At 44.5% G+C, this 18672-nt stretch overlaps 4 protein-coding genes across 5 annotated transcripts in view; 2 read left to right on the forward strand and 2 right to left on the reverse strand.

Moving 5' to 3' along the window:
• Positions 1-1922, forward strand: part of LOC117646296 (transcription factor AP-2-epsilon) — a 42995-nt gene extending 41073 nt beyond the window's left edge. Inside the window, exons 8-10 of the mRNA XM_034387156.1 lie at positions 782-923; positions 1433-1604; positions 1757-1922. Coding sequence (XP_034243047.1) covers positions 782-923; positions 1433-1604; positions 1757-1870 — 428 coding nt within the window. The 3' untranslated portion in view covers positions 1871-1922. The remainder of the gene's footprint in view (positions 1-781; positions 924-1432; positions 1605-1756) is intronic.
• Positions 1923-4653: 2731 nt separating this feature from the next.
• On the reverse strand, positions 4654-5464 carry LOC117645820 (28S ribosomal protein S21, mitochondrial). Its single transcript, XM_034386267.1, has 3 exons — positions 5216-5464; positions 4906-4972; positions 4654-4824 (listed from the first exon to the last, which is right to left on the reverse strand). The coding sequence occupies exons 1-3, from the start codon at positions 5293-5295 to the stop codon at positions 4708-4710; spliced, it is 264 nt and encodes an 87-aa protein (XP_034242158.1). The 5' UTR covers positions 5296-5464; the 3' UTR covers positions 4654-4707.
• Positions 5465-6387: 923 nt separating this feature from the next.
• On the reverse strand, positions 6388-13086 carry LOC117645818 (zinc finger protein 184-like). Of its 2 annotated transcripts, none has more exons than XM_034386265.1 (5): positions 12920-13086; positions 12005-12149; positions 11674-11924; positions 11356-11592; positions 6388-11245 (listed from the first exon to the last, which is right to left on the reverse strand). In XM_034386265.1, the coding sequence occupies exons 2-5, from the start codon at positions 12105-12107 to the stop codon at positions 11072-11074; spliced, it is 765 nt and encodes a 254-aa protein (XP_034242156.1). In that variant the 5' UTR covers positions 12108-12149; positions 12920-13086; the 3' UTR covers positions 6388-11071. The 2 variants fall into 2 exon arrangements, with proteins under 2 accessions (XP_034242156.1, XP_034242157.1); XM_034386266.1 differs by lacking the exon at positions 12920-13086 and adding an exon at positions 12617-12853.
• A 183-nt stretch (positions 13087-13269) lies between these two features.
• On the forward strand, positions 13270-16363 carry LOC117645817 (F-box only protein 22-like). Its single transcript, XM_034386264.1, is given in 11 exon segments — positions 13270-13631; positions 13756-13932; positions 14005-14114; positions 14223-14482; positions 14568-14687; positions 14771-14874; positions 14949-15088; positions 15180-15333; positions 15416-15560; positions 15563-15598; positions 15672-16363. Coding segments are annotated over 10 exon segments (1404 nt in total). The 5' UTR covers positions 13270-13631; positions 13756-13785; the 3' UTR covers positions 15860-16363.
• Positions 16364-18672: the final 2309 nt, after the last annotated feature.

Genomic DNA, 18672 nt, shown 5'->3' on the forward strand with positions numbered 1-18672 from the left:
GCGACTCGCGGAACCTCGTCTGCGCGCGAGGCCAGTTTGAGCGGTGACACTTCCTTTCCCTAGCCCTTCCCGCCAAAAAAAATCATCTTCCCGCGGCCGTGGTGGCGGTGGTTACCTCGCGCGCGGCTCGGTGAAAAATAGCACGTGCGATAGAGGAGGACCGGCAGGACCCCTCGCGCGTCGTTGCGTCGCGGGCCGAGGCCCTGGGATGCTGCGGCCTAGCGGTCCGGTGCTTGGTGCTTCTGCCGTATCGAGCCGGCGGGGCAGTGCGGGGCAGTGCGGGGCAGTGCGGGGCAGTGCGGGGCGGGCAGCGCAGCGCCACGAGCCGCAAGATTGATAGAGTCGCCATTGTGGCCGAGAGGGGTGGCAGCCTGGTGGCAGCCTGGTGGCAGCCTCGCACGACCGACGCGTTGCCGGGCTGCAGGCTCATCCCGAACACCGCCTCGCCTCGTCGATCTGTCCCTCTTGCACCCCTACGGAACGCCCCACGAGTGCGAGAGAGACAGAGCGACGCTCGGGACCAGCCCGCGCACGGGGCATGGCACGGACGAGCCTCCTCCTCCTCCCGGCCGTGGCGTCCTGGCGTGCCGCCGACTCCACGCACAGTGGTCCGGAAGACCTGTCCGCGGGTTTCTTTGGAGGGATTTGGGTTTAAACCGTGGTTAAAACCGTTTACTTTCCCCGTCGCCCCAAATGTAACCCAGCGCCGGCCGCTGTCTGGCCGTTTGCTCCGTGCTCCGCCGCTTGACTGACGTGGCCGTCGTCGTGTTGCTGATTGCAGGCGAGGCCATCCACTTGGCGCGAGACTTCAACACGGTCTGCGAGACGGAGTTCCCCGCCCGGCAAGTGGCCGAGTACCTCAGCAGGCAGCACACCGACCCCTCGGACTCGTACCGACGCAAGGAGCTCATCCACGCCACAATGTAAGTACACCTCGCCGCTCGCCGCGTTACAGCAAGCTGCCTCCGGCGCTGTCTCTCTCGCACCACCGCGGGACGCTTGGTGAGGCCGAGCGGATTCACTGTGCAGTGTGTCGCGTGCCGAGTGCCGAGCACATGGCCGGCCCGGTGGAGTTTGTTTTCGGAATGCGGCTGCGCTGCTGCGCTGCCCGTCGCGTCCGCGGCGTTGGGCTGGTCAGTGCACTGTCAGTGCTTTGGCCCCATTCGTCATGACTCGGTCGCGCCTCGCCGCGCCTCGCGAGTCGCCCGGAGTCGCCCGGCCGGCTGATTCCGAGCAGTGCTTTCGTTGCTCTGTCTCTGTCGCACCTCTACGAGACAGCACCGAGGACCCTGTTCGGACTCGCAGCCCGCTGCAGCCGCGGCCCATAATATTTTGAAAAGGCGACCGGTTCTGCCCTCGCTGCGTAGCGCCGCTCTTCTCCCCCGGAAACGCACGCAGTGCACTAGCCCTGACTCTTCCCTCTGTGTTGCAGCCAAATGACCAAAGAGCTGGTGGACCTGCTGAACAAGGACAGGTCACCGCTGTGCAACACGCGGCCGCCGCTGCTCCTCGACGCCAGCATCCAGCGCCACCTCACCCACTTCTCCCTCATCTCGCACGGCTTCGGCTCGCCCGCCATCGTGGCCGCCCTCACCGCCTTCCAGGTGGGTAGCGCTTCGTCACTCTGTCTCTCTCGCACTCTGACGGACCTCCACTTGAGTGCGAGAGAGACAAAGCGGCGGGAGCACTATTCTGGATGGAGAGGGAGCCGCAGCACAAGAGTCCGCTAACGTTGCCGTGTTCTCTCGTCCCGCAGAACTACCTGTCCGAGTCCATGAAGACGCTGGACAAGAGCTTCCCCGGCCAAGGCGCAGGCAGCCTGACGGACAGCAAGCCCAAAGACCTCGCGGGGGGCGACCTCAAGAAATGAGTGTGGCCGCGGTCGCGACGGGGAGGTGCGGCGACCCCGGCGCCCTCGTCCACCGCCGCCGCCCTGCCCGCGGCCTCGGCCGCCCTGGGCGCCGGGCCTCCAGGACCACGGCACGGCCGTGACGGCCTCGCCGCGCGGTGGCGGCGGCTCCGCGACGCCCACCACGGTGGCCGCCAGCGCCGCTGCCGCCCCTGGTCTGGGCCTTGGCCTCGGCTCCGGCGTGCCGTCCGTGACCGCGCTCCGTCACTCGTGGCCCTACAACTAGTGCGCCAGCGCCACTGCGGGGCCCCGCTGGAAAAAGACTTTTTCGGCGGCGACGCGGTTTTGGTTGGCTCTGGCCTTGTCGCGCCGGAACGGCCGCAACGTCAAGAGGGCCGAGAGCGCCCCGAGCCGGACGACGGTCTAGACGGTCTAGACGGTCTAGACGACGGCGGCGACGTGCCGCGAGGCATTCCTAGGCACTCCGCGACTCGCCCTCTGGCTCCTCCCCCTCCCCTCGCCCCTTCCCCTCTTCCTTTATCTTGCCCTTGCTTGATTCATTAAGCCAGTCATATCATCGGAAGCTGCAGATGCTGCCCCAGCCCCCAGTGGGGCCATGGAGGGCCCCCCCAGGCCCCCACCCCGAGCTGTCCACGGCGGCGCGTGATATAGTACCTGTACTTGACGTGTTGCACCAGACCCGCCCGATGCCTTTTGCGTTAAGCGTGCCAAATCTGTGCCAACACCATTACATCGAGAAGTAATATTATTAACATTATTATTATTAATATGTTTTAATGTAAATTATCGTTTTGTACAAACATACAAAGACTTATAAAAAAGTGTGATGTGAAATTTATCTATAAAGAAATGTAGCTGTAGTAGTTAAATATAGCTACCTATAATTTATTTGTAAGTAAACTGTGTATATAAAGATGGGAGGGCGTGTAAAGAACTGGATATTAACCCACAAAAGGGTTCCGTACGATGAGGTGCCAGGTCTGGCATCGTGATTGTTTCAAATTATTCCTAGTGGTCAGGGAAATTTATTCATGATATTTAGCATTCCTCTATATGTGCAATATTTTCAGGTTTCACTTTTAACATGGTCTCTCTAGGTCATTCTTTATGTGTTTGTGGGAATCTGAACTCACGTAATCAATCTTTAAAATATCTGTGTGTGAAACAATTCATGTTACTCTATTCATGCTCAATAGGATGTTTTAGTTCTGTTCTACGTCTATATTATTACATTTTTTCCTTCAGATCAAAAACTATAATTCCTGCAAATTAGAGAGTTTTCTCAAAATTAGAGCTTATTTTGAAAACATCTTGGATATTTTTGACAGCTTCTTGATTGAGTTTTGAGATTTAGTTTCATTAGAAGCTCCTACTTTTCTAACAAATTAGGCTGTATGCCTGGATAACAATGTACAGCAGGTTGTAGACGTTGTTGGTCATCTACTGTCTACAACCCATTGCCATTGTCCTCCCCATCAACCCCTTTAGTAGACGTCTATCCAACAGTCAGAATGATTGCTAAAATGAGGCACAGCTTTAGATAAATTTCATTGTAGACCTGTGCTGTGAAATTTACACTGTCTGTCAGATTAGGAAAAGCCTTTGATGGGTGAACTTTGAGCCATAATTTTTATATATTGCATCCTATAGACGGAATCCATAAATAAGATTTGAACTAGATAATATACTGACACCTTCTGTTTTTGTTGTTGTTTTGTTTTTCTTTTCACTTTGAGAAAAAATATGTCAAAGTTTTTTAGAAGTCTACAGAAAGGTACTTGGGACATGCTTTGGTCTACATTCAGCACTACTGTGCCTTGTGGAGTTAATGAATCAATTCCCTGCAATATCTATCTAGACTGCTAACTTCCCTGATGTTGGCTAGACATCTATCAGAAATGTGTGTTCAATGTTCAACCCAGGAAAGTGTTAATGTGCCATTTGTATATTTATTAGCTTTCTGTTTGAAAATATGTTTTTCACTTCAATTCTATTGAGTATAAGCACACGGTTGTTTCTTTTGATATCATGGTTGTCTTTCATGAATTGCATGTTCAGAAAATACCCCTTCACCTGTTCAGGCCAAGATACTTCTAGCAATTTTGAAATGAGAGTTGGAGCTCTTTTACCATCATTTTTTTTTCTTTTCCAACTTGATTAAATTATTGTGATGTTGACATTCTTACCGTGGTTTTTCTATTGTATCTTCCAGATCAAAAATTGTATATCATAAGATTGGAATAAATATGCATTCCAGCGACATTGTTGTTTCGTTCCACCTCCCACTGAGCAGAGAGCAGAGGGTTCGGCCGCGTCGCATCGCTCCTAGAAGGACCAGAATTGAACTGGACTTCCTTTAAATACATGGATGTCAAAATATTTCATCCAGGGCAAGCTTAGCCAAACGCCAAGCTTAGCCTCTGTAGCCACTATTCATTCATAACACTTGGCCTCCAAACACAAATTGACCTGGAACGTTGCTGTGGGTCTAAGAAACAGCAGCCCAGCGCCTAAAGGTCTTTGACAATGGTGTAAAAATGGCTTGTTTAGTTCTGAAGTCCAAAGCGAGTAATTTATATTCTTTTGCCCAAAATGTTGTTTCCCCTAAGCCAGGTGCATTGCCCATTGCCTTTTGCCCAAGGCGTCTACGCCCCTGAATTCAAGTACAGCACATTTTAACAAATCAAAAGTACTGAATCTTAGGTAGCATGAAAATAGCTTATGCGAAAATATGTTAAGAGGCCTATGGGTCTGAGATAAAGCGTTAAGCAGAAATCGACACATTTTTTAAGATCATATCAAATAAACATTTTTATTACTAAGGAACGTAAACATACTCATGAGCACCCTGGATAAGGGTCAGGCCTATTCACACGCATAAGAAAGGCCAGTCGACGTGACATCTCTTCATTGTAGATGCTCTTGCATTTAGTGTAGTTTACTCTTCTCCGCATCTGGAAAACAAATTTTAATCAAACATCATAAATTAAATTCATACACGTGCTGAAAGACACAATCATATCCTAAGCCCTTACCTCAGTCGGTTTCTCATAAAACCTGGTGCGTCGATACTGTTCAAAAAAGCCATCACGTGCCATAATGCTGAGAAACAAACAAAAAGTTATTAACTAAATATTATTATGAGCATCCAAAAAAAGGGAAATGTGGACTAACAGAAGCTAGAGACTAAACAAAATCAAGAAGGGAGGTTAGGACACCCCACTGTACAAAGAATAGACAATGTTCAAAGAGTGCGTTTTACAAAAAGATGAAAACACTTTCTTTAAAATTTTAAAAATAAAGATTAAGGTATTTTTTGTCTAAATTGTACTTGGTAAAACTCACTTATTCAAAACACCCATGGCTTCTTCCACAGCACCGTTTTTAACCAAAACGGTCCTGGCAATAAAAAGAGGGTGCCTCATCTCGTTTGGAAGCTGCCACTCAAATTAGCTAATATTGCGTTTCCTTGTGTACAACTAACAAGTTTTAGCCCAAACTGTTCACTAAAACTTCACACGGCGAGAGCGAGATTACGCCTGTCCGTCGTGTCCCTGTCGTCTGCTCCTACTTGTTTTTGTTTTGTTTCATGGGGGATGAGAAATTGAAGCCGCGGAATATTTTGCTTAGAGTCCTTAATCAGGCAGGGGATAGAGGCCGAGGTGGGCTCTAAATGCAGGGCCGCTTGTGGGCTTATTTTCAGCCTGTTAAGCTTAGAGAGGCAAAAACTTGGCTTGGATTAAAGCTAGAGGCTTGAACTATGCCCATGTGGATTTTTTTAAAATTAGGGTAGAAATATTTGCACTCTCTTACAAAGTCGCACAACAACCTTCCACCATGGTCGTGATTCGAAGTCACCGCTGCTAACGGCTTAAAGAAGTCCGACTTGTAAGGAGAATGCAAATAATTTCTACCTAATGTTTTAAATAAATGCACGTGGTCACATTAAAAGCCTCTGGCTTTAATCCAAGCCCAAACTTTTGCCCTCTAGAGCTAACAAGGCTGCAATGAGCCCACAAAGGGCCTGCAGTGCGCCCGACGCGGATCTTCGCCAGACACTGCAGTCGACCCCGCCGCTGCTTCCTTTTTGTCATTTAAGGTTTAAAACGGCTAATCCGTGATAAAGGGTTCGATTTACTCAAAAATGTCTACTGAGTGCGCCTCAATATATGTTTGCTTACATATCCTTTAATTCTGAGTATTTCGTTTCTCCAAATTCCTCCCGACATGGTCAGAACGCCAGCAGCGTCCGTTCCCGAGCCGAAGGCATTTATAATTCTCCTGCCTTAATGCCCTTTGGGGCCTTTAGGACTCTAATTTTGCTTAGAGTCCTAGGGCCTTTAGGACTCTAATTTTGCTTTAGAGGGGCCTGTAGGACTCTAATTTGCTTGATTTGCACCTAGATTCACTGGCAAATCGTTTCTGCCTCTGACAAAGTCTGACTCCCTTAAGTCGAGATGCGGTTGAGTTGCGGTGTGCTGGGTGGAGGGCTCTTTTTCCACAAACTGAGAATCATATTCTGTTTTCCTTGAATTTATTTTTCACTTTGGTGAACTCTAAGGAAGTTCAGGTTCTAACAGACTACAAAATAATCAGGCTTTATAATTCAAACTGGAGGTTAATTTGTTACTTATCACAACATAAATGCCATCTTCCACTTTTTTCAGACACATAATAGTGTGGAGCACAAGTACTGTGCACTTGTAGTCCACAAAAAAAAGTTTTATCAACCTAAGGCTGGATGTATTTCTACTTCATTTAACGAAATACATCTATTAGTAGTATACAAGTAAATAGTTGTACATGAGGAGACAGAAATAAAAATGGACATACAGATAGATTAAATATTTCTCAAGCTTCCCAAACATTGGAGTAGAGATGCTAGATACACATTTACTTCCAGAAAGGCCCCTAAGACTAACTGGACCTTCCCAGGCAGACAAAAACACAGAAACAGACTACATCACACTAATATTCCTACTGTATTTGAATATAAACTGAAAGAAACATAGGTGCTAATCACAGTTTAAGGTCGGACCAAATTCTTAGTCTAGGGACGAAGTGGCAGATCAACTGGTATTCAAACAATCCCAAATTTCCACAGATGCTACATCACATTTGATTGAAAGGGAAGAGGGAAAAAAGTCACCTCAGAAGAGAAGAGAAAGTCTTTTTCTTTGTGAAAACCAGTTACGTTGGTGGAGTATAAACATAATTGATAATTTAAGGCTTTGAAATAGAAGTGAAATATTTAACTCAAGAGGATGGAGACCTTGATTATGTTTTTGCATGTTCCATAGTTTTTTTTAATTTGGTAAATTAAGAGATTGTGAGAAACAGTAGAAAAATATACATAAGAGGTTCCACTTTAAATTTCAGATAAGTCATGAATAAGTTAATGCACAAGTTTGGAAACACAAGCGCAACAATAACACAGTAGGGTACATCAATTTAATTTTTCATATGAGAGTGACGTATGCCAGTGATAAACACGTTCCACACCAGTCACCATAAGAGAACAATTTAACAATTACACACTGAATACTAACTAGATAAAACATAGAAAGAAATATTAAAACAATAAAAAAAAAGGAAATAATTTGACTCAGTTAAACAAAAAATATAATTGGTGCCATCTCCAACAAATGTTAATTTTTCCCTTATCATCCACTCGGTAGTAAATGTTAGCAAAGAAATGATTCCTTCTGCACAAGAGAGCAGTTGGTCTCGCCAAAATTACACACCACCGAAGTGTTGGTACTATCTAACTCATCATTCTCAACAATTAAACCAGTCTTTTGAAAATAATCCTGATAAATTATCAACACATACATGTTGTACTTTGCTATGATAACTTTGATAGTTATCACGCATCAAAGAATATCACACTGTTAACAGGAGCTGTAACAAAAGAAACCACCAGGTCAGGTTTCTATGGAATAAGTAAGATAATTCAAATACATAAAGAAAAGTACAAGATTTGAAAATTAGAGCAAGAATTACTTTCCACCTAGAATTAATGAAAACATTCAATTTCACTATCAATAGAAGAGCTGTGGGTAAGAGCTTCAATCTTAAAACAAGGAAATCATAAGAGTGGTCCTCATCTTGAATACCTATTGAAGTCAAATTAGTGGTCTGTAGAATTAAATAATATTTGCAAACTTTGCAATGTCAAAACATTTAACTACTACAAACAAGTCAATCAATGGTTCAAATTGAATTGCTCCTACCCACATATACACACAGATAAGTGAGAATAAAATATTTAACCTGGTCATAACGAATCTTACAAATGTCATAATACGTGAATTAAAGCTGTGCAATCTTTTCCTGTGATAAAGGATACCAGGTGCACAGACAAAAATGCAATACAACATTTCATTCTGACACTCATTGCCCTAGTGATTGCAATTACTTGACACACAGATAACTGTAACATATAACTATTCAATCTACAATATTTAAGTTTGGTAATACAGCTAAGTTAGTTACAATCAACCAGAAAACGTGTACAACAACAATCAATAAAGAGGGTACACCAGATGCATTTTCATGACAAAAGACTAACACACAGACATTAATTTCAAGACATCCACATACATTTATCCATAGTAAGAGCAAAAAGGTTTGGGTGCAAAAAAGCAAAGCCTAAAATTAAATGAGGCCTATAACATTCACCAATTAAAATACATCACAATCATGCAAAAGTTGAGGCAAGAGAGACAACCTATCTTCGCTTTTATCTTTGTAAACTTAGATCATGTTAGTGTTCAAAGTGCTGAAACAGTGCTCACTGCTTAAAATCTTAGATTGAAACAATAAGCTTCAACACCCAGACTTACTTATCAGCCACCAAACAGAATCTCACTAAAACTTCCTGAACTTGTTAACCCTAAAGGGTGTCAAGATACAACTTCTTCAAACAGCACAAGACAACTGGTCACAATACACATTAAAAGAAACTCCCTACACGATGATCTGGGTCAATAAACAAACAATACAAAAAAAGAAACCATCATAGCCAAAGATGTTCATTTTGCTATGAATCATAAACAAAGTTGAATGTCTCTTAAGCCAGCATCATGAAAAGAAATATAAAAAATTAAATCAGATTTAAATTTAAATTAGGAATACAAGTCTTAGAAACAACACCAGCATCTGTTTTCCTTCTGTACCCATTTCACCACAGTGGTATCGTTACCATCTGTTAATCTCACTACCCAGAATAAAGACCACACTGGTATTAAATTGTGAAACACAATAGATGTGCAGACATTAAACAGACAATTATTTCGCATGGAAGGAAAATAAAAGTCATTTTTTGATGAGGGATGAAATTTGCTTTGGAGACCTTACTGCAAAAATGATAGTGCATCCAGCAACTTTCTTCCATGTCCCACAGTATCACAGTTCAAAGATAAGAATCACAGCCCAAAGAATGATTTGCTTCACATTTTCAGTCACAGTTCTTCTGCTCCACTCACAACATTCAGAACAAGCAGTTCCTCTCAACATTAAGCAAAACCCAAACTATAAATTATTTGATAAAACAGCAAACGCTGCGAATAACTATCTATTTCAGTCCATCATTAGCTTTTCTTCAAAACCAACTGAAGAATCATCCTCAGGTCACAATCAAGTTCAGGTGAGACAAATAACCAAGTAGTATGGTTGGCATGGCCTATATGTAAGGAAAGAAGAAAGCAAGAATAAATATATGAGATGCCTTACGGAAAAAATTCTACTCATAAAACTGAATAGACATGATTACCACTGTCTCCTAGTGAGAACCAAAGTTTCTACAGCTACATTATTAAAATGAAATTACCGTAAGATAATTAGTATAAATATAAGAAACTTAGAAAAATAATTTTCATTTCACAGGCAATTCAAAAATGTGGAAAGCAAGCAGTTAAACAAGTTGGAATATTTGAAAGCAACAGTATCTGCACACAAAAGAACTATTGATAACCTGTTAAGTGCTGTCTTTCTCAAAAGTAACATGAGATAAGGGCTGAAGCAGAGCAGACACCACTGCACTGTCAGTCAGTCTGTACTAATGGTTTTGGGAACATAGCATCCTAATCCAACCTAGCACAACTCAGCAAGCTACAGAACTTTAAGTGAGATAAGCAAAATCTGACTGTAAAATGCCACTGAAAACAAAATGTAAGAAGAGGACTACATGTACCTAGCAAAACATTTAACTATGAAGTGAGCAAAAGCTATTTTGCTCTTTATAGACACAAATACACATGGAATAGATAATAATAATTTTTTAAAATGAAGAGCACAGGTTGATAGATAGCTACACAATCAAAATACTTGTTATAACCAGGCCAAACAAACCAAATAACAGTGTTTCTAAAAAATAATAACAAATTACTTCATGCCTAATACAATAGAAATTGTAAGTCTCACACAATATTTATCAGTATCACGAAAGTCGCAAATGCATACAAAAAATACTTAAGTTTTTAGGTTCATTTTTTTTTTCTTTTTTTTTTTAGACTTTATATCTGCATATTTTATAATCTGGGCTGGACATCAAATAACATTCAATCACAAACAGAATCAAGTACACAAACTGAGATTCCTCAAAACAAGTTGACTGGACTGAGCAAATTTTGACTTTCCCCTCCCCACCCCGCCAAAAAAAAGGAACTAGAATGATCATGCCCTAATAACATTCAAATATTAAAACATAAAACAGGAAGTCTGACAACAACCTTTAAAACAAGCAGATAAAGAATAGCTATAATAGACATAGGCATGATTAGTTGCCAAACCCAATAGGTAGACATTGACAAATCTATCCCCTCATAAGAAAAGAAACTGGGCAAAGCAAAAACCCAGGGATATAAAGTAGTTTGGAGCTTTCCTAAAAGTTACTAATCAGCTATGAAACAGCTTCAAGTTTGTTTGCTTTTTTCTTTCAAATTACTGGTGGTCAGCCATATATTTTAATATGATCCAGTCATAGAGAATATACAGCAACAAAAATTATGGGTAACAGTGACATAATTATTACTATTTTTTTTCTAGTTTTTCATTTTATAAACAGAAAAGAGAAAGAAGAGAAGAGGCCAAGTCTTCCACTGAATTTTAAGTTGCTCCACTACACCCCACCCCCTCAAGATAACCTTTTTAAAACAATGAGGGACAACTAAATTTTGACACCTTTGAAATCTGTTTCCTTTAAATAATGCCCATGCTGAGAGGCAGACTGGAGTTTTGAGCTCTTCCTGGTGATGGCAAAGTGTAAGGACTGATGTAGCAGGTGCTTCCAGGTTTTGATGTATGCACATCTAGGTAAGCTTGTCGAGAAAATACGCGTTTGCAAGTTGAACATTGATATTTACTGATGTGCACCTGGAGGTGAAAAAAAAACAATAACAAAAAAAACAGAAAAAGCAGACAAACAAATAATTTGTGAAAACTGCATGAAAGGATACATTAACAAAACATCTTGACTCACTCACCTTATTGTTGTGACGGAGAAGTGAAGTTTGAAATTTAAAAGATTTACCACATGCTCGGCAGAAAAATGATTTTCGAGTTTTAGATGAATAATCTGATGCCTCTGAATCTGGTTGACTATTGCCAGCAATGTCACTTCCTGAGTACAAATCATCAGAATCATCAGGATTTAGTTCAACCGGATCTCTGACTTGAGCTCTTCTCCTAACATTTCGCTGTTTCTGTGCAACAGATATTTCCTGCAAGAAAAATATAGAAAATGAAGTGCAAAGCAAGGACATACATAATAAAGACTAAGTTTGACATGAGCTCCAGCTCACCCTGTACAGATGTCTCAGACTGAGAGGCAGAGGAGTGGGAGAGCTTCCAAGAGAATGACTTGAAACAAGACCCAAAGGCCCAGAATCATCACTTGATCCTGTCAAATCAGAGTCTAACCCTGATTTGTCTAATGATGACCGACGGCGTTGATTAATGATAAGAGGGTGAATTTCATAAGCAGAGATCTGAGGGTAGAGCATAGCCACGGCGGAAGGGCTGCTGCCTAGAAGTGCCTTGCCTTGAGGTAATCCTGTTCAACATACAAAAGCAATGAGTTCAGTTTTTACCATCTCACACAGATAATGCAACAGCAAAGGAGAAAAAACATACCATAAGGTCCAATACCAAAAGAGAGATTTGGTATGGCGATGGTTGGAGAAGATGACGATGCATCATCATTTTGATCACTGTGAGGACTCAAGCGGTCGTTCATATTGAACAGTAGTACAGATGTCTAATGGACTTTGTAGTAAGCCTGAAAACCATGAAAAAAACAGGTATCAGTGAAACTGACAATAAAAGTAATAGAAAATTTTGTATTCAATGATCACTGGTCCTCATTAAAAATAGTTTTCTTTATTACCCTCAGACCATAGAAAAGTATCTTTAAGAGTGAACAGAAACTAATAATATGCTCACTTCATTCCGAAAGTACATAAAATTACATCATGTAATTTTACTTTACTTGAAGTTTACATAATGGGAGACTCAACTTTGAATTATAGCAAAATAAACAACCAGGCCATATGCAGGAACAGGCCACAAACCAGGGATTGAAACACCACCCCCACCCAGAAACCCACATGACGGGAGTGCTCTGCCTTGGTAACGTCATAATAAAGGGGCGGGTAAAGAGAAAAGGCTGAAAACGCAGGCATTCCAATCAAAGGGGAACACAGCAAGGAATACAGAGCACTGCAGAGCACAGAGCCGCCTGCCCACCGGTTATTGGCCTCGGACACTCGGTTGGGTGAAGCAGAGAGAAATATCAAGACTGAAGAGCTGATGGACAATAGGCGCAGAATGTCGAGCAGAAACATATGATGCCATGATGACAAATCACTGATTGTACTTGTGAAAATTCCACTTTAGTACAGTCCCTTGGTAACTTGTTGTTCTTATTCAGTCGAGTAAATAAAGGAATATTCGGTGCGGGATTTCGAAAACCCGTAGCGATCCCGGCTCAGAACAGGCAGCAAAAGTCGCGGAAGAGACTTATCTACAGACTGAAACACAATTACAAACCTTTCTTAAGCAAAACTAGAGTTTATGTTGATTTTTGTGAAGTCTGCGACGTTTATTCTTTGTTGACGGATACGGCAAGCGAACGCTGAAGAAAACTGCTTGTCTTTCAAGTTCCTGTCGTCTCCACCAGGTGGCGCTCGCGGAGGGTTGCTGTGACCAATTTTCTACCTTCTCTCGGATTTATTTCTGAGCTTCTATGTGATTAACAATTAAATACATACCCAACTATGGATTACTCTACAGTGAGAGTAAATTTAGAGGCTACATACATAGAAAACAATCTGGTCGATTTTGGTCAAATAATTATGTGACCAGCAGAAGGCCGTGTGTATATTCTGCGAATAATTTGTTTTCATTCGTGTGACAATTTCGGCTGCTGCTATCCGGTTGCTGAAATTTTACAGTGTCTCCGTTGTGTTTGTTGCTGTTGGGAGTGTTATTGAGGGCTCTTTCAGTCCCTTTCAAGTTATCTTTGGATATTTTAGCCACGAATTTCGTTGTCACCTAATGCACACTCTTGAAGGAGTTGTTTATCATGTTGGTGTAGCATTAACGCTTCTTCATTACATAGCAGTATTCTTTGTTGGTGTATAAATTGGCTGTATTGGGAGCTGAACTACCTCCTGTTCCTTATCCCTAGACCTCTTCTGCTGATAAACCTTGACCTCGCCACTCTCCCATCGATACGGATTGGATTTTTAAGAATAAGTCGGTAGGTCAACCAAACCCGTTCTTCATGCATCTTCATCCATTTAAACCTATTTGCTTCTTCTTTTTTCCAAAACAAAAATCACTGTTTATTCTTATTTGAAGTCCTCTTATCTCCTAATTTACAGATTCGTTTTGCTCTGAACGTCAGGACAAAAATGTCTGATGACGCCAATCAATCACCAGGCCCGTCGCGTATCAAACGGAAGAATTCTGATCCTGACCTGGGACATGGAGAAAGTAAACATGTAGCTGAAGACAGATCTGTTGTCTTACCTGTTTGGGAAGGCCAAGAACACGAAGATGTAAGGGAAAGTTACCCTTAAGCTAACAATTTTTAAATATTATTTTTGTATTGACACATATATATGTTACAGGACAATGCAACCAAACTTGGTGATTATTTAAGTTCTCAATATGAAGTCCTGTTAAGAGTGCTAAGCAACCTCTCTGCTTATGATTTGAGAAAAGCTGCACAGGTGTCTAAGTAAGTAGTGAGGAAATTTTTGTTTTGTTTTCAATGGTTTGTAATTCTTTCCTTTGAAAGTTTTGAAGGGAGGCATTCAATTGTCATCGCTATCTTCTCTTTTATCAGATCATGGCAGTCTGCAGCACGAGTTGTTCGAGATTCTCGGCACCAGTTCCACTGGTTATTTTGGAGAGCTAACAGTGGCGGCTGGAATGTACCCCCTCCTTTGGCTATTTACTCTTCCATACGTGAGCATGTCTTTTCACAGCCAACAATATGTGTTGCATTTTTTACTAAAACAGCCATTAAATCATTTGAGTGCTCCTCTTCTGGAATTTTGTGCCCAAAGACGAAGGATACCAAACGTTGTGGAAAGATGCACGCAAGTATGACCATAATTCCTGGTTTACTTTCAACCACATTCCACCACATGATTCTATTCAATTCATTCTTGAAATTCCTCTTTTGTAGGAGAATCATACATGTCGTTAGCATTGGGTCCAAAGTGTCAATTGATGTCATTCCCCGTGAGTGGGATTATTGGAACTTCGTTGGACCTGAAGTCAACATTTGAAGTTGAAAACATAAGCAGTAATTGTCTGAAAAATGTTGTACAACTGTTGGCCAATTTCAATTTGCCTTTCTAAGACCTTTTTTTTTTTTTTTTCTTTCAGAGAGCAAAGTTCAATCTATGAGTGCTGCTTTGTTTCCTGACTGTCCAGGTGCCAAAATTATAAGTTTTAGTTTAAAAAAACAAGAACTTCTGAAATTTTATCGGGTACTGTACTTTTGATATTATTAACCTGTGTTTGATTTTGTTAAAAACAATGCTTAATTGATATATTGGTGCAGCAAGAAGAACCGGAAGAAAAAAGCTTAGCAAAAAAGTTGGGATTGCCCTGTGATATGCTCATTCAAGCTGTTGTAATGCTTAGTGGCTACAGATTCCGTTCTGATGAACTTTCATTGTTTGTAGCTCATTTGCAAGCAAGGTAATTAATCTTTCATGAAAGCATTGGTTGTGTTTCTAGTATTTGGCAACTGGATGTTACCTACCCTTTTTACCTGCCCTCCCTCATAAAGGCAGGAGCATAGATTTGCTGTGGCTGGTGGTTTTGGAGAAAAAGCTGATTCACTCGAAGGTTTGGTGATTCTTGGGGATGATGTATGCGCAGCATCATTGGTAATTAATGATACATTCACTGAGAAAGATGCAGTAATAGAACAAGTCTCCAAGGTAATTTTTTTATGACTGTTTTTTCTTCCATGATGTACTTTACATTCCAATAGAAATTCTTTAAAGTATTAATTCTTTTCAGATTAAAAACTGCAACTTGCCGTGTGATAGAGCATTGTGCTTCATGTTCACATGTTTGGGTCGAGGCTATATGTGGTATGATGGAGAACAAGATGTTGAATCAAGTATCATAAAAAAGGTGTTCCCTAAGTCCCCAGTGATCGGCTTCTTGGTAGAGGAGAAATAGGGTTGAATGTTTTGCCAAGTAAGTATTTTGTTTAAATTGACCTTTACCCTCCCATCAAAAAGAATCCTAATCTATTCATGTTTTATTTTAGATTTTGAAGCTCAAGATTCCAAAGAATTTTGGCAAAACTTTAAAGCTATTTGCAACGAAAACAAGGCCTCCCTTGAAGCTCCTCCATGTGTGGTCAAGAGGTCATCAGAATTTTCCATTGATCATTCCTACAGCACTTGCATCATGTACCTGTCATTCAACACTGCGCATTCGAGTTTACCTCTATAATGGTTTTGATTGGTGACGCTTGACTATACTTCTTTTAATTGTTTAGAAATGGTTTTTTATATGTTATTTACAAACTTGACAGGGTCTTGGACGAGCGTGAATTTTATCTGATTGTGCTGACGCACCACAGTTAGAGTTTATACTATCAGTGACGAGAGAAGGACCCCAAATTCACTGCAGTTGTTGTTTTTAATTTTTTTTTTCTTGTTATTTTATATGATGGACATTTGAGACAATCATGGTTCGTGCATCTTTTTTACAAAATTCTTGTTAGAGACACCATTATTGTTTGAGTGTACTCTCCCTAAGGTCATAATGAAGTTGACAGTAGCCTTGTGTATAAATATGGCTTAATCATTGCTTTCAAATTCTTCAGCCTCATGGTTACTCATGTTTTCCGTATCAATCTCCACCATTGACTTCCAAAGTGCTTATTGTAAATAGTCCTCTGCATGATTTTTTATGTGAAATAAAAATCTACAAACGACAGTTTTGAAATGGAAATCGTGTTTTATTTCTCTACCGCAGCATGGCGAGAGGGTGGCCGGCCAGTTCACTGATTCCGAGAGTCTTTTTCGCTTCGCACCTATTCGGGACGTCCCATGAGTGCGAGAGATACTGCGCGACGAAAACGACTCTCGGAATCAGTCCGCAGAGCTCACGATGCAGTGGCGGCCCCGGCTGGCCTCGGCTTGGCATACCCCTCGCTCGGTCTTGCCTACCCCAGGCCGCGGTCCCCGGCGCAGGACCGAGCCCGCCCCGCCCAGGCCACCCTCTTCGACTCCAGCAGACTGATTCCAAGAGTCGTTTTCGTCGCTCTGTCTCTCTCGCACTCATGGGGTGTCCCGTATGGGTGCGAGGGTGACAGAGCGACGGGAACGGCTCTCGGAATCCGTCTGCAGCCTCCAGCAGCCCCTGGCATCGGGGGCGGCCTGCGCGTGGGTGGCTGGACGGGCCGCCGGGAGCGGAGGGGAAGGGGAAGACCCCGCTGGCGCGGCCGCCCTGCCCGGACTCGGCCAACGGGTGCACGAGCACTCGACGTCAACAAAGAGAGGGGCCTAGCAGCGTGCTAGCTCGATGCCCGAGGCCTGCCCAGGCCCCAGGGGAGAGGGGAGGGGACCGAGGGGACACGGGGGATGGAGGGGCGCTACTCACGACGCCTGGGGAGGGGCGGGGCGGGAGGTGAGCTGAGGTCGTTGGGTGCGAGTGTACCCGCAGCCGAGTGCTGCCGCACCGAGCGAAGCGGCGAAGCTAGCGGGGCTTGGCTCTGTGCGAAACGCGAACTGCTGGCTGGCCCGTCCCTCGGAGCCCCACTCGCCTCGCCCCATCAAGGACCGCGGGCCGAAGCACGTAGCGTCACTTTGGATCGATAAAGCTTTCGCGACAGAATTTCGAGAGACAGGAACCTGATCGGTGCTCTCGAGTGCCGTCGGCGGCTTCTGTATGCGCAGCGTGGCCGCTCCGCTCCTTCGCACATCATTTCCTTCTGGGCGTGGGAGTTTGGCGGTCGGATCACTGATACGGGGCGAAGTCCACGAAGTCCACACGAGGCCGCCAGGCTGATTCCGAACAACGGTTTCGTGGTATGTCTCTCTCGCACCCGAGCGTACTCGCACGGGCCGGCCCGTGGGTGCGAGAGAGACAAAACACCGTTCTGAATCGGCTCGCTGGGATGACGCAGAAGCGAACGCGAAGCAGCCCGCTGGGAGCCCCGTGAGGGTAGGCAACCGCAATGCTTCCGAGTGTGACGGGACGGTCCTTACCATTACCATTACCATGAGGGCTAGACCACACATGATCGTATGCCATTTCCTTACCATTATCACTAAGGGACGCGGACGTCGCGCCAGCAGTCGATGCCGTGTGCGGCATCAGTCACCCAGGGTGACTCACGGTACTCTACTCACGGCTGGCCGACGGACCCAGGTCAGGCTGACGCGAGTCCAGGGCCTCCTCTCGCGGATGCGGGCCTGGTGGGCCTTCCCCGCGTTCGCGCGCGGCCGGGAGCCGCCGAGGTCCGAAGTCACGCAGATCTGCCGGGATCCAGGGTGAATCTCAGTTGTTGGAATCGACGCGGGGAAGGATCGGCGCGCGTCACGGCACGCGACTTTGGTTGCTGTCTTCTTTTGGGCGTGATGACGCGGGTCCGTGTCGAGTCACCGGGTGCTCGTGTACCTCAGGCCGCGGCGTGGCGGGGCGTGGCGCCCGGCCCGGTGCACGAGCACCCGGCGGCACGCACTCGCTGCTGCCTGCTGCACTGCGGAGCGGCCTGGCCTCGCCCTGCACCAGCGAGCTGGTTCGAGCCAGCTGGAATAGGATCGACTGGCATCGGCACGAGGGGGGAACAGCGCACAGCTTCAGTGTACAACAACGGTTTTGAGCGTCCATTCGCACATACTGCAGCGTGTGCACAAACGTCCTGCAAGTAGGCAATCGCTGGTGGCAAACGAACGCGAGCAGTAACTCTGTAGCAACCATGTTCTTGACGTTCACCAATCATTACCAGGGTACCCATGATCGAACCATTCCGTGTACAAAGCAAGGGACGCGAACCTCCGCATGCTAGCCGATGCCGGGCGGGCATCAGTCAGCCAGTGCCGCTGACTCGGTGGCCAGACGGCAGGTCAGGGCTGCGCGTCAGGGTCACTAACGCGCGAATCGGGTGACGAAGCCTCACGGAGAGCGCGGCCGAGCTCGGCCAGCCCGAGCCGACATTCACCATCTGGCCGGTGGAAGTCTCGGGGGCGCGGGCAGGGCCCCAGGACGCGCTTGTCACCCGTCAGCGGCGCGTTAGTGACGAACGGCAACCTAGA

This window comes from Thrips palmi, unplaced genomic scaffold (assembly GCF_012932325.1).
Source record: "Thrips palmi isolate BJ-2018 unplaced genomic scaffold, TpBJ-2018v1 HiC_scaffold_19, whole genome shotgun sequence".
NCBI classification, from domain to species: domain Eukaryota; kingdom Metazoa; phylum Arthropoda; class Insecta; order Thysanoptera; family Thripidae; genus Thrips; species Thrips palmi.